General features: G+C 39.1%; 1 protein-coding gene across 1 annotated transcript; it reads left to right on the forward strand.

The window, feature by feature from the left end:
- The first annotated feature begins 6401 nt into the window (after positions 1–6401).
- LOC129946642 (uncharacterized) lies at positions 6402–12107 on the forward strand. The gene has a single exon (XM_056056897.1). It carries the CDS (start codon positions 6402–6404, stop codon positions 12105–12107), a length of 5706 nt encoding a protein of 1901 aa, XP_055912872.1.
- Positions 12108–14192: the final 2085 nt, after the last annotated feature.

Below are 14192 nucleotides of genomic sequence, written 5' to 3' on the forward strand. Positions count from 1 at the left end.
AAATATTATTTACACAGCCAACAACTAGGATGAGTAATCACATTTTGGAATAATGAAATTAAAGGGAAAATTAGAAACTAGCGTTAGATTTTCCCAATATCAAATAATGAACTACTAAAAAAGCGTATACATAAATGCTCCACTTGGATAAGTAGGCCATTGCGAATATTTCCGTGCAGGAGTTTACAAGTGCGATCTTTTAAAAACTTTTGTATATAATATCCAAAAGATTGTTAAACACAACTATTTTAATTTTATTTGAACTCTCAGGGGCTCTGGAAAGGCAGAAAGAGCAAAAATAGATGTTTTAAAGGTTTTAGGACTCTTAGGGCGTGAAATAGAAAGGGGACTTAACAGAAGCAAGAAATATCCGTAAAAATATGGTAACAAACTTAATTCTTTGTGGAATGAGACCTAAGCAAAACTCATGGTTTGATTCGAGCTGTAGGTTATTAGGATTTATAAAGCCAAACCTACTGAGGAAAACCGGAATAAGTTCAAACAAGCTAGAAAGACTTGTAACGGACATATTCGACGCATTAAATTTTTGCATGACCAGAAATTACGGCAAAAATACTACAAAGTACAAATTTCTGGGTATTTTAAAAAAATGTGCGCAACACTACATCATCGTCAGTTCATAAGCTCGTTTCCAATGACACTCCTTTTTAAAGCTCGATTGATAAAGCCAATTTGCTTGCAGCACAGTTTGCTGTTAATTCGATGTCGATACTGCCAATGAGTGACATGACTCCTCCTGTACAAACAATTCCATTACGAGTGCGAATTTTCTTTCGCACTCGTACAGTTGCAAGAGTACTGAAAGATCTTGACATTCACAAATCCACTGGCCCGGATAGTATCCCCGCTGTTGTTCTGAAGAGGTGTTCTTCAACGCTGACAAAACCACTGCCTAAACTTTTGTATGTGTCCTATTCTACTTGTCTCTTTCCGAGTGGATGGAAAACTGCATTTGTCCAAGCTGTCCCTAAAAAAGGCTAATCATCCACCCCTCTAACTACCGTCCAATCGCACTTACGTCCCTTTTTTCCAAGGTCATGGAAACGCTGATCAACTTTCAGCTTAAGAAATATCTTGAAGAATGGAAGCTTCTTAACGACCGGCAGTATGGCTTTCGTTGCAAAAGGTCCACTGGTGATCTCAAAGTTTATCTCACCGAACAGTGAAACAAATCTTTACATCGTTTTGAAGAAAGCAAGATTTTTGCACTTGATATTTCAAAGGCATTTGATAGAGTTTGGAATCAAGCTCTCTCTTCTTTGTTGGATTAGAAATTACCTTTCGTACCGTTTAATTCAAGTAGTATTGGACGACTTTAAATCTGATATCCACAAAATAAACTGTGGAGTGCCTCAGGGCTCCGTTTTGTCTAAGACTCTCTTCCTTATATTCATAAATGATCTTTTGTCTGAAACTTCTAACCCTCTACATTGTTTCGCTGATGACAGTTAGCTCTGCTTTTCATACTCGTTTTTAGATTGTCATTCTTGTTCTTCGGATGTGGACTACCAACGGCAGCGTATGATAAGCTCATTAAATTCTGATCTTGACAGCATTGTTCAATGGTGATTAAAAAACTGTGTAGAATTTAATGCTTCGAAAACTCAATGCTGTCTACTGTCCCAAAAGCGTAACCCTCCCCCAATGCTACTATCTATGGGTGGTACTTGCATCGAGGAGATGGAACAACTATCAGTCCTAGGTATGTGCATCATAAACCACTTGTTGTGGAGTGGTCACATATTTGACATCGCCAAAAATACTGCTAAGTGTTAAGGTTTCTGTCCGACGGTGCAAGAAGTGTTTTTACCCCTTCTGATCTGGCTATAATTTACAAAGCTTTTATTCGTCCTACACTCGAGTATAACTCTCATATTTGGGCTGGAGCCATAATAACATACCTGAGTCTTCTGGATAGAATTGAAAGAAGAGCTCTAAAAATGATAGGTGATCGTTCTTTTTAGGAGACATTTGCTTCTCCCGCACACCGCCGCAAGGTCTCATGCCTGTCATTGTTTTATCGTTATTTTTATAAACAATGCTCTAGCGAAATAGCCAGTTGCATTCCTCCCCTTAAATAATTAAACCGTAATACCCGTACTGTTAGGAATGCCCATCAGTTTAACCTTGAGCCCAATTTCAGACGTACTGTTAAGCACAGAGATTCTTTCCTTAGCCGCACTACGCGAATGTGGAATGCTTTACCTGACTCAATATTTCCCAGGCATTACAATGTGCAGACATTCAAAACCAATGTGCATCCTAATTGCTCGCACTGTGTTTAATTAATTTAAATAAACTTGAGTATCACACAGAATAACAACAGTTCAAAGCATAATATAAAAAAGCGATACTTTTCAGTGAAGAAACGTGTTTTGGGCAAGGAGCATCAGATGTTCCGAGTTATCTCTTCGGATGAAAAAAGTTAAACCTAGATGGTCCGTTGGTTACAATTTGTATTTCCATGAAAGAATAAGTTTATTTTGAAAAGACTTCATATCCGAACATCAGGTGTAATTTCACCATTTAAACTTCGAGGGTTGTTAGAAGTTAAATTTAATTAGAAGACGTGTATAAATAATAAATTCACCGCGCTGTAACATAATTGAAAACGTTCGGTCATGGCGAGTTAACACGTGGTAACCAGACGGGACAAACAGGAATCGCACGCAAATGATAAGAGAGGTTTACGACCGTCATAAAACATTGACGAACTATACAAAACAAAGATAAACTATCTGACCGTCGTAAAACTAAAACATTTACGACCCAAACCACCAACAGTTAAGAAGGATGTTTTATGACCGACGATAACGACCACAAAGCGAACCATCGAGGAGATGCAACTGATCGAGGATAAGCAGTCCGATTCCAACCCCACAACCTTAAAGATCAATGTTAAACTCGTAATAAGTTGAATTTTGAATACAATATATAACAAGGGCACCTTAATTCAAGCTTTCCTTGGTTCCTAGATCTAAGTTTTCTGTGATAATTAAAAATAATGGAAGTTACTGTTCCAAACCGTTTTATAGAGGTTATATCCGAAAATGAAGGACAAAGTCATTACTCATTAGTTCAGTACTAATGTAAAAAAAAGCTATAAACAAATGTTGTTAAACCATAAAACCAAAATTGAAATTTTGCCCCATAAGTGCTCAATTGGGTTTAGGCCGAGGGATTATGATGGCCATTCCATAACATTGATTTTGTTTTTTTTTGTAAGTATTTATTAGCCAATTTGGAGATGTTCTTCGGCTCATTATCCTGCATGAACTCTCATTTGATGGGCACCTCCTCTTCAATTTATGTTAGGTTAGGTTAGGTTGAGGGGCTGATAGTTAATGTCTTCACCGTCACACTTAGATCAATACAGATCCATTGTGATACTCGTGAGTATTGCTACTCAAGCTAATAAGAAAAACCTATGGGCCTTACTAATAATAAAATTTAGTGTTAAGGTTAAAAGAAAATCTCCAGACTTTAGAAAATTCACAAACCAATAACGAATCTAATATCCAGTTTAGGCGTTAGCAAAACGTCAAAATTTATTACACGGAAATCCATGTTTAAAGTCGAGCATTAAAAAAAAGTGTTGCCGAAGTGCTGTTTTATGGTACGTAAATTTGTATTTAATACTTAAATCTTATCTCAAGTTATCTGGTCGATTTCCATTGGTGAAGGTGTATTTGAGCCTGTGAATGCAAAAGTAGTGTATCCCACTTTTTGTAATTGGGTTTGAATCGACTAAAACAAGCACATACGCTTTGAGAATAGTAAAGTTATATTTTTTTTGTAAAAATTAGATATTCAAGAATATAAAACTATGTTTAAAATAATGTATTTCCCTAAGACAAAAATATGAGAGACAAAATAAGCCAATTTTTCAATATAAGGTTATGCCACTTTCAGATTTTTGTTCTAAAGCCTAGTACGCAGATCACGCTAAATTATAGCTTTCATACAAATTATCTCAAAAATGTACGAGTAGGTAAAGAATTTTGTATGGGAGCTAAAATTTAGCACGATCTGCGTTCTAGGCTTAAAGTAAAAATGAAGCACTTAATTTAGAAGTATACTTTATTTATTAGGGGTATTCACGATTCGATGCAATTAATGTAGTATCATTGCAAAAGTGTAACGTTGAAACATTTTCTTCCAAACTGAAAACGACACCAGACAATTTTTATACTCCATCTTGCGAATCGAAAAGAAGCTCTCGGGACAGTTAAAAGAAGTTACCCATGTTGTATAGGTACTCTTTTTTTTCATTCCTACTGAAACTGAACAAAAAGCAACGAAACGCAATTATAAACGCATCATTTGACTTGATTGTATTCGCTTATTTTCGTATTTGGGGCTTTACACTGCAGTATGTAATTTATATATTTCAAATGATCGAATATGATACTAAAAAAGGGCTATGGAGAGAGTATGTAATGTTTGCTTACCATATTTAGTGCGTTATAGTATTACGTTCGTTGATTTTACTTTAAATACTGTAACCGAATTCAAATTTGTTTTAAAGAAATTTCGCTACACGACATTCACGGCGAACGTCGGAATGAAATTGAAAGGCAGTGTGTACTTTAGTTTTTGGTTTTTTACAAGTAATTAGGTATGAGAAGGACGGCATATGCTATTGTAGGTTTTGATCTTTCTTTCCTTTCAAGGAATGGGGTAAATGGGGAATGCATGGATTTGGAATGGCCATATGTTCCTACCTACGATCTAAATTTTAGTACTAAGTAAGTACATACGAAATATTTTTGTTGCAAATGAAAGTACTGGACTCGCTCGTTCGAGAGGACCAAAAGCGCCACCTATGTGTGAAGGTAAGAAAGGCCATATATGTCTCAAAGGAAGGAAACCAAGACTTTCTTTCTCTGAGAGGAGACCTTTCATCCATTTACAGGTAACGTGCAGTCGAGGAAAATAAGATAATTCTTTTCGATTGTTAACCAGCAAGAGCAAAGTCACGGCAACTAATAGTGCTTAACCTTTAAAGATACTAAAAAGATCACCAAATAACACATTATTTTAAGAAAGTTTTAAAAACAAAAAAAAAACAATAGTAAGAAAACCAGTATAACAAGCATTCGAAAATAGATTGCTGGCGTTTGCTTAACACCGGCTGAAAGATTCTCAGTCGTTGGGAAGACCATCTGAAAATTATACCTTCTAAAAGTATATATACATACGTGAATACGTGAATCGACGACATCGTTGGCTCAATCGAGAAAAATTCGTATTGACCTTCTAAAGTACTCACGAGGCAGCTCTGGTAGTACTCAAGTTAGCAAATTATAACCCCAATTTAAGGGACTGCGGTAGTTAAGGGGCTAAGACCATTTCCCCACATTGCAACGCACTCTTACAATTACAGTAAGATGCGTTGGCCTCGTTTCACCAACGCCTTAGCGAGAGAACTTCGTTCGAGTGACATAGCCCCACCAAACAACAGAAACCTAACAAATACAGAAATTGACCAACATTTACAACAGATGGACGAAACAATAAAACGAACGATGCAACGGACAATCCCAAAGTACAGAGAACGGGACCAAATGGACGCTTACAGAAACGCGACAATTGACGCACTGCGAAAGCACAAGAGTGGTGTTAAGCGAACTTGGAACCACCTTTCATGGCAGTATTGTTTCTTGAATTCCAAGAAAAGGCGCAATATACTAAGTCAATATCTATCTCTTTCTTAAAGAATTAATTTTACTATTGAACACCGGAAATTTAGCTTTTTTGGCATTAAATCAACCATTTGAGAAGAAACAGAGTGAAGTGCATAAGCTTGATAGTTAAAACAAAAAAATCAGAAAAAATAAGAAAATTGCTTAAGGCAATTACTAAAATATAAAATATATTAAGATATAAGCTGGAAACTAAAGTAAGGAAATATAATTGTATATGAATTATTGCTACTATGTAATTTACTTTTTTTTAGCGAAATTAAAGTTGTTCTTCTTTCAAATTGGATTACTTTAATTTTGGAAAATTTTCCATAAAGTTGGCTGAACCAACAAAATTCTTTAATTTCGTTTAAAACGAACAACAACACCATCACGTGGTCATCATCAATTGACCTGGCCATAGTCAATTCAACATCATCACGTGGTCATCATCAATTGACCTGGTCACAGCTCAACGTACTCATCGTCTTCATCATCAGCTCAACGTACTCATCGTCTTCATCATCAGCTCATCGATCCATCATTAGAACAACGTCTTCATCATCGTCATCCTCAGCTTCAGATCCTCATCATCGTCGCCGTCATCGCAGTCGTCGCCGTCATCGCAGTCGTCGCCGTTGTGGTCGTGAACTCAACTCTATCTCCTTGCAATCAATTGGTACAAGGTAAGTCGTTATGCCTCAAAATTATGGTAATTATAGACGTAGGTCAAAGACTCACAATGCTCAGACATCTCCGGCATCAAATGCCCAAAATTGTAGGAAATGTACTGAGCCTGATAGTATGGCGCCAATGGTAGAATGTGGCACCTGTTTTAATTGGTTTCATTTCCCATGCGTGGGGGTTACAGAAGAGGTAGAAAGCATAGATTGGCACTGCGGCGAATGTGTTAGTAAGCTTCAAGCAATACAGGATTCAACCTCAAAGGAGAAATCCACAACTAATGCTGCCGCTTCAGGCGTCGAAGTTCAACCATCCTCGCAGGATGATTCCGTAGATGATCATACTCCAGTGAAGGGTCTATGTAAGCCGGTCGAAAAAGCTAAGCACAACAAAAAAGCAACAAGGAGCAATGGTTCAATTGCAACAAAAGCATCAAGTACAAATAGAGTCAAGTTACAACTTCAGAAACTGGAAGAAGAGCGAAAACTTCAAGCAAAGCGTGATAAGGAATACATTGACAAAAAATATGCAATTCTTGAACAATGTTCCATAGATGACGAAAAAGATTCAGTTGTGAGTGCACATTCCGTCAGTGATCGCGTTTATGAGTGGGTAATGAAATCGAATTTGCAGGAAGTGACAGGTGAAAATAAGAAAAATACGCAGAACAATTTCCATGATGGCAAGTTGGACAACGGGCGAGGTGAAAAGGAAAAATATACCGAGTTAGATGTGACAACTAGTCCAGCACCAGAATTAAACAAAGCTCAAATCGCAGCAAGACAGTTCATGTCAAAAGAACAAGTTCAGTTCTCTGGGCGACCTGAAGAGTGGCCTCTTTTCATTAGTTGGTGGAATAATTCATCAAAGGTGTGTGGATTCAGCAACAATGAGAATATGCTAAGGCTACAACGGTGTTTGAAAGGAAAGGCTCTTGAAGCAGTACAATTCAGACTTCTTCATCCAGATCAGGTCGAGGGGGTGATAAAAACATTGAAAATGCTATTTGGTAGGCCCGAGATAATTATTCAGTCGCTTTTGCAGAAGGTAAGAAATGAACCTGCACCTAAACATGACAAGTTAGAAACTATAATACACTTCTCACTCGAGGTAGATAATATGTGTCGCATGATGGAGGTTACAGGTCTTTCTGCTCATCTCAACAATCCTTGTTTACTTCAGGAACTGGTAGAGAAGCTGCCAGCACAAATAAAACTTAATTGGGGTATGTTTAAACAGACTATTTCTTGTGCCGATTTGTCGGTGTTCAACGATTGGATCGCGAAGTATGCAGCAGCTGCGTCAGAGGTTACGGTGACAGTTCCTTACTCATTCGAACAGAAAACAAATAAAAGGACAAAAGCTATTATCAACATTCATCAAGAAGAAAAGCCTCAAGATGATAATAAGTGTCCTGCATGCAAGGGTGATTGTAAATCGCTATCTTCATGCCAAAAATTTGTGCAGATGACTTTGCAAGATAAATGGAAGTTGATTAAAACTGGTTACATCTGTCGAATATGCTTACGCAAACATGGCAATCGTCGTTGCATGTCATCACAGCTTTGCGGTGTTAATGGATGCACCTATCGACATAATTCGCTTCTTCATAACAGCGAAGTTCAACTGAAAGTCAGAAACAACGGTGATGTGCGAACAAACCATCCAACCTCAAACAACAATGGCGTTCAGAACACCCACTACAGTGGTACAATCATTCGTCCAAGTGCTTCTCTTACTCTTTTCAAGATCGTTCCGGTGAAGTTACACTACAACAACAAATCTTTAGATACGTTCGCCTTCATAGATGATGGATCGTCAGTAACTCTCGTTGATGAAGAATTAGCATTCGCACTCGGTGCCAATGGTGAAACAGAACCTTTGTGCTTAAGGTGGACTGCAAACACCCATCGCCGGGAGGACTCATCCATGAAGATTACTTTTGAAATATCAGCCCAAGACAGCAATCATAAATACTTGCTCCCAAGTGCACATACAGTCAAATCATTAGATCTTCCAAGACAGACACTGGACATAAGCAGCCTGATGCAACAGTACGCACACCTGAAGGGATTACCAATAAAATCATATTGGAACGCGAAGCCTCAAATCCTGCTCGGTCTTCAACACTGGCGATTGGGAATGCCTCTGAAAAATAGGGAGGGTGATGAATCTCAGCCGGCAGCAATAAAAACAAGGTTAGGGTGGACTCTTTTTGGTGTTTCATCGGTTGGTACTGAACTAAATAAAGAAGTTGAAGCAAAAATTAACATTCATCTTTGTGAATGTCAAAATGAGATGGATTCACAGATGCATGAAACAGTAAAGCAATATTTCGCATTAGAGAGTATAGGCACTAGGCCTACTAAGCGAAGACTCTCGGACGAAGATTATAAAGCAATGCAACTACTGGAAGAAAAAACTATTTTCTTGGGTGATAGTTATGCCGTTCCGCTGTTGTGGAAATATGAGAACATCCAGTTGCCGGACTCGAAGCCCATGGCAGAAAAAAGATTACGCTGTCTCGAAAGACGTCTTCTTCACCAACCTCAACTCGTTGAACGGGTCAATAAGCAAATCGAAGAATATCTGAAGAAAGGATACGCAAGGAAGCTAAATGATTATGAGGTGAATAATTCAAAGACACGATCCTGGTATTTACCTATATTTCCGGTCCTGAATCCAAATAAGCCTGATAAGTTGAGGATTGTCTGGGATGCGGCGGCGAAAGTCGAAGGGGTATCTTTGAACTCGTGTTTAATAACAGGACCAGATGATGTACCATCGCTGCCATCCGTCTTATTTCGATTTCGTGAAAAGAAGATCGCTATAACAGGTGACATACGCGAGATGTTCCATCAAGTGAAGATTCTTGAGGATGATAAAAACGCTCAAAGGTTCTTGTGGCGTAATATTGAAGACGGAAATATTGAGGTGTATCAGATGCAGGTTATGACATTTGGGTCTACTTGTTCACCTTTTTGCGCCCAATACATAAAAAATAAAAACGCAAAAAAATTTGAGATGCAGTTTCCAAGGGCAACAAAGGCGATCATTGAAAACCACTATGTGGACGATTTGTTAGACAGCGTAGACACCGAAGAAGAGGCAATAGCCTTGGTAAAAGACGTGATACACATCCACAAGCATGCGGGGTTTGAAATCAGAAATTTCGTTTCCAACTCTTCAAACGTTTTAAACGCTCTACAGTCCAAAGCTTCAAATGCTAACAAATCCTTTACAAATTACGCTCAAAATGACTTTGAAAAGCTCCTAGGTATGTGGTGGTCTCCAAGCACAGATATGTTCGTTTACACATTCAAGTCAAGCAAAATGCAGAATGACGTTATGAACGGCACACAAATTCCAACGAAACGAGAGGTACTAAGAGCCCTCATGTGCGTCTTTGACCCTCTTGGTCTTATTGCAAACTTCACAATTCAGCTAAAAATCATCCTGCAAGAAATTTGGCGGTCAGGAATAGGGTGGGACGAGAAGATAAAAGATCGGCAGTTCCAAAAATGGAAAATATGGTTGAGCCTGATTCCTAAAATAAAAGACGTATCAATTAACAGAAGATATCTCACAAATGTACATTTTGGAACTGGAAGTCGTGTTGAGTTACATATATTCGTGGACGCGGGTGAAGAAGCTATTGCCGCGGTAGCCTATATCAGAGTTTCCACTCAAAGCGATGTTGAATGTTCACTTATCAGCGCCAAAACGAAGGTAGCTCCAATAAAGACACTCTCAATACCTCGGCTAGAGCTAGAAGCGGCCGTGTTAGGAGTACGACTCTCTAAAATTATCAAAAATGGTCACACAGTTCAATTTGAAAGTTTAACCTTTTGGACAGATTCCCAAGTCGTTCTCAGTTGGATAAAATCCAGCAAAAAATACAAAAGTTTCGTAGCCGTCCGTATCGGAGAGATACTCGAAAGTTCAGATGCAAGTAATTGGAATTGGGTTTCCAGCAAAGACAACGTCGCCGACGATGCCTCAAAATATAAAAGCAACTATGATTTCAGCTCTTCAGGCAGATGGTTTACGGCACCGGAGTTCCTGTACCAAAACCCATTTCCTCTATCAGAAAAATTCTCTGAAGACCTTACATCTGAAAAAGGCAATGAAGAGGTTAAGGAATGTTTTCTTCACTTCGAAAAGCCATCTGCATCAGTATTAGACTTCAACCGTTTTTCGAGATGGAAAAGCCTTCTAAAGACACAAATATTTATCTATCGATATGTCAAACTATTTGTCCTTAAATGGCGAAAACCTTGCAGACCATCAGTATTCCAACTAGACGAGAAGGAAGCAGCTAAGATTCTCCTCTACAAACAAGCTCAGAAAGACAGCTTTCCAATCGAGTATGAAGCCCTAGCTATCGCAACAAGTTCCGGGAATGAGGTCAACATTGGCAAAACCAGTCGGCTCTATACTCTCTCTCCATACTTAGACGAAAATGGACTTATTCGTATTGCGGGAAGAATCGATGCGATAAAAAATGTACCATCGGAAACTAAAAGACCGATCATTCTACCGAAGGATCATCAAGTCACCTACCTGATCGTAAACGAATTTCATATAAAATTTTGTCATCTTTTTAACGAAACCGTGGTGAACGAGCTTAGACAGTATTACTTCATTCCCAGCTTGAGACGTGTTCTAAAAAAAGTTCAAAGAGGTTGCCAGCACTGCAAAAACAACAGAGCCGCGCCGCAGCCCCCACGCATGGCAGAACTACCACCCGCTCGACTTCAACCATTCCAAAGACCATTCTCATACACAGGAGTGGATTACTTCGGGCCACTCTTTGTTAAAATCGGAAGGCGCCTAGACAAGAGATGGGGTATGTTACTTACTTGCCTAACTCTACGAGCAATCCACATCGAGATTGTCCACAGCCTTTCCAGTGATTCTTGCATATTGGCTTTTAAGCGGTTTATCTCAAGAAGAGGTATGCCAAAAGAAGTATACTCCGACAATGGAACAAATTTTCGAGGTGCCAGTAAAGAGTTGCAGCAGGCCATAAGAGACTTAAACAAACATGCAGTAGCCAAAGAATTTGAATTGGATCTGAAGTGGAACTTCATTCCGCCAGCAGCACCCCACATGGGTGGGTGTTGGGAACGCATGGTTAGATCTGTTAAACAAACCCTTACTGAAATATCGCCAACTCGCAATCCTTGCGACGAACTATTAGTGAGTATGATGGCGGAGGTAGAGAGCATTGTGAATTCGCGACCCCTTACCTATGTACCAATTGATTTTGAAAGTAGTGAAGCACTTACCCCCAATCATTTATTGATCGGTTGTTCTAATCAAGAACGACTCCACGCAGAGCCAATACGTGACGGAGCAGCTATCAGAAGAAATTGGATAGCCGCTGAAAAGTACGCACAATCATTTTGGCAAAGATGGCTTCGCGAATACTTACCCGATTTGACCCGACGGACAAAATGGTTTAAACCACAGAGGCAGTTGCAAGAAGGAGATATTGTAGTTATCGTAGACTACAACAGTCCAAGAAAAACCTGGCCAAAGGGTAAGATTCTTAAAGTGATACCTGGAAAAGATGATACTGTTCGGAGCGCAATTGTACAAACCCAAACAGGGATTTATACTCGCCCAGCTGTTAAGCTTGCAGTCCTTGAGGTTCACCAGTTCGATGGAAGTGGTAAGCTGGATCCTAACCCAGTTACCGGGGGGGAGTGTTAAGCGAACTTGGAACCACCTTTCATGGCAGTATTGTTTCTTGAATTCCAAGAAAAGGCGCAATATACTAAGTCAATATCTATCTCTTTCTTAAAGAATTAATTTTACTATTGAACACCGGAAATTTAGCTTTTTTGGCATTAAATCAACCATTTGAGAAGAAACAGAGTGAAGTGCATAAGCTTGATAGTTAAAACAAAAAAATCAGAAAAAATAAGAAAATTGCTTAAGGCAATTACTAAAATATAAAATATATTAAGATATAAGCTGGAAACTAAAGTAAGGAAATATAATTGTATATGAATTATTGCTACTATGTAATTTACTTTTTTTAGCGAAATTAAAGTTGTTCTTCTTTCAAATTGGATTACTTTAATTTTGGAAAATTTTCCATAAAGTTGGCTGAACCAACAAGTGGCTTACTGACAAGACTCAAAAACTTGTACAGACGGCTTACAGACCCACACGACTTGGAGGTTGGGACACTGAAATCGTCAATAAAAAATGTCAATCTGTTGATTAAGGAGAACTACAGGCTATCAATTAACAAGTACTGGGACCGCAGGATCGGGTCAGTTAATTCGAGCGACCCTAGTATGTTCCCTAAAATCAACAAGATATTCAGAAAAAAGAACGACAATGACCTTCCGAGTCTGAAACTCCAAAGAACCGAAGAAAACAGAGACGTACTCATGACAGCGCAAATAGATCCAGAAGAAGCCATCTTTGACGATGACTTTTATATAATTGAAGATCCGAAGGAAAAAGTGGAGGCGGTGGGAGCTGCTTTCCAGCAAGTATACAAGGTGAATGTTAGCATTCGCCCCAACCACGACCTGGAAAACAGAGCCCTACTTAATCACTTTTACCTTCGAAATGATATGACACAATATGATCTGAGAACAGCGGTTTCATGCGGTTCAATGACGATTCCTTGGCAAATGCCATAATCGCCGAGCAAACGGGACCAAGTCCCTTGTTAGTGACGAAGGTTGAGCTTCAGCTCATCTTTAATTCAATAAAAAATAAAAAGTCAGCAGGTGTCGATGGTATATCCAACGTTGTACTAAGACATTTACCGATGGAAGCAATTGACATTTACACCACACTCTTCAACAATGCACTGAATAATGCATATTATCCAGTGCATTGGAAGACTGCTGTGGTTCATCCTCTCCCGAAAAAGGGAAAGGACAACTCCAACCCGTCAAAACTTCGGTCGATAAGTCTTCTTCCGAGCATCAGCAAAGTTTTCGAAAAAATCATTAATAGGGCTCTGACTAAGTGGGCTGCGGACAACAAAATAATTCCGGATAAACAGTTCGGGTTCAAGGCGGTCATGACACAATTCATGCTGCGTCTAAACTCGTTTTTGATATCCAATGGAATAAATCAAAACAACAATGCACAGGTGCTGTTCTGGTTGATTTGCAAAAAGGCCTTTGACACCGTATGGTTAGAGGGTCTTTACCTAAAACTGAGCAGGCTTGGCATAAGCAAGCCATTGTTGTATATACTTTATGATATGCTTAACGGTAGAAAGTTTGTTGTCAAAAGTGGCAATGTAACTTCTACCACAACATTCTCAATTAAAAATGGTCTTCAACAAGGAGCGGTGAATTCGCCGACTCTCTTCAGCATTTACACCAGCGATCTGATAGGTAGTCTTACAAAGGCAATTGCGTACGCCGACGATCTAATTGCGTACAGAACGGCCCGAAAGGTTGAGGTTATTAGAATTCTCTTGCAGCGTGATTTCGACAAGATTCAGCGATATTGCGACGACTGGAAACTGAAAATAAATGTCCAGAAGTCGGAGACAATTCTGTTCCGGACTCCGTTGGCTGGGGCCACGGGGGATACGTGCAAGAATTGGCTCAAGATGGTCATCGTTGATCTTCATGGGTAGCCATTAGCGAGCAAAAGTGTAGTGAAGTACCTCGGTATCTGGTTAGATCAGTATTTATATTTCGACAGACATATAAATGCTGCTCTGACCAGGGCCAGAGGAGCCTTTGCTCTGACGAAATGGCTGTTTTTTAGCAGTCGGCTTGACCCCAGAGTGAAGGTAATTTGCTACATGGCCCT

Source organism: Eupeodes corollae, chromosome 1, assembly GCF_945859685.1.
Source record: "Eupeodes corollae chromosome 1, idEupCoro1.1, whole genome shotgun sequence".
Taxonomy (NCBI): domain Eukaryota; kingdom Metazoa; phylum Arthropoda; class Insecta; order Diptera; family Syrphidae; genus Eupeodes; species Eupeodes corollae.

Excerpts from the sequence above, each read along its gene's own strand:
- LOC129946642 (XM_056056897.1), top strand. The coding sequence starts at position 6,402 with ATGCCTCAAAATTATGGTAATTATAGACGTAGGTCAAAGACTCACAAT.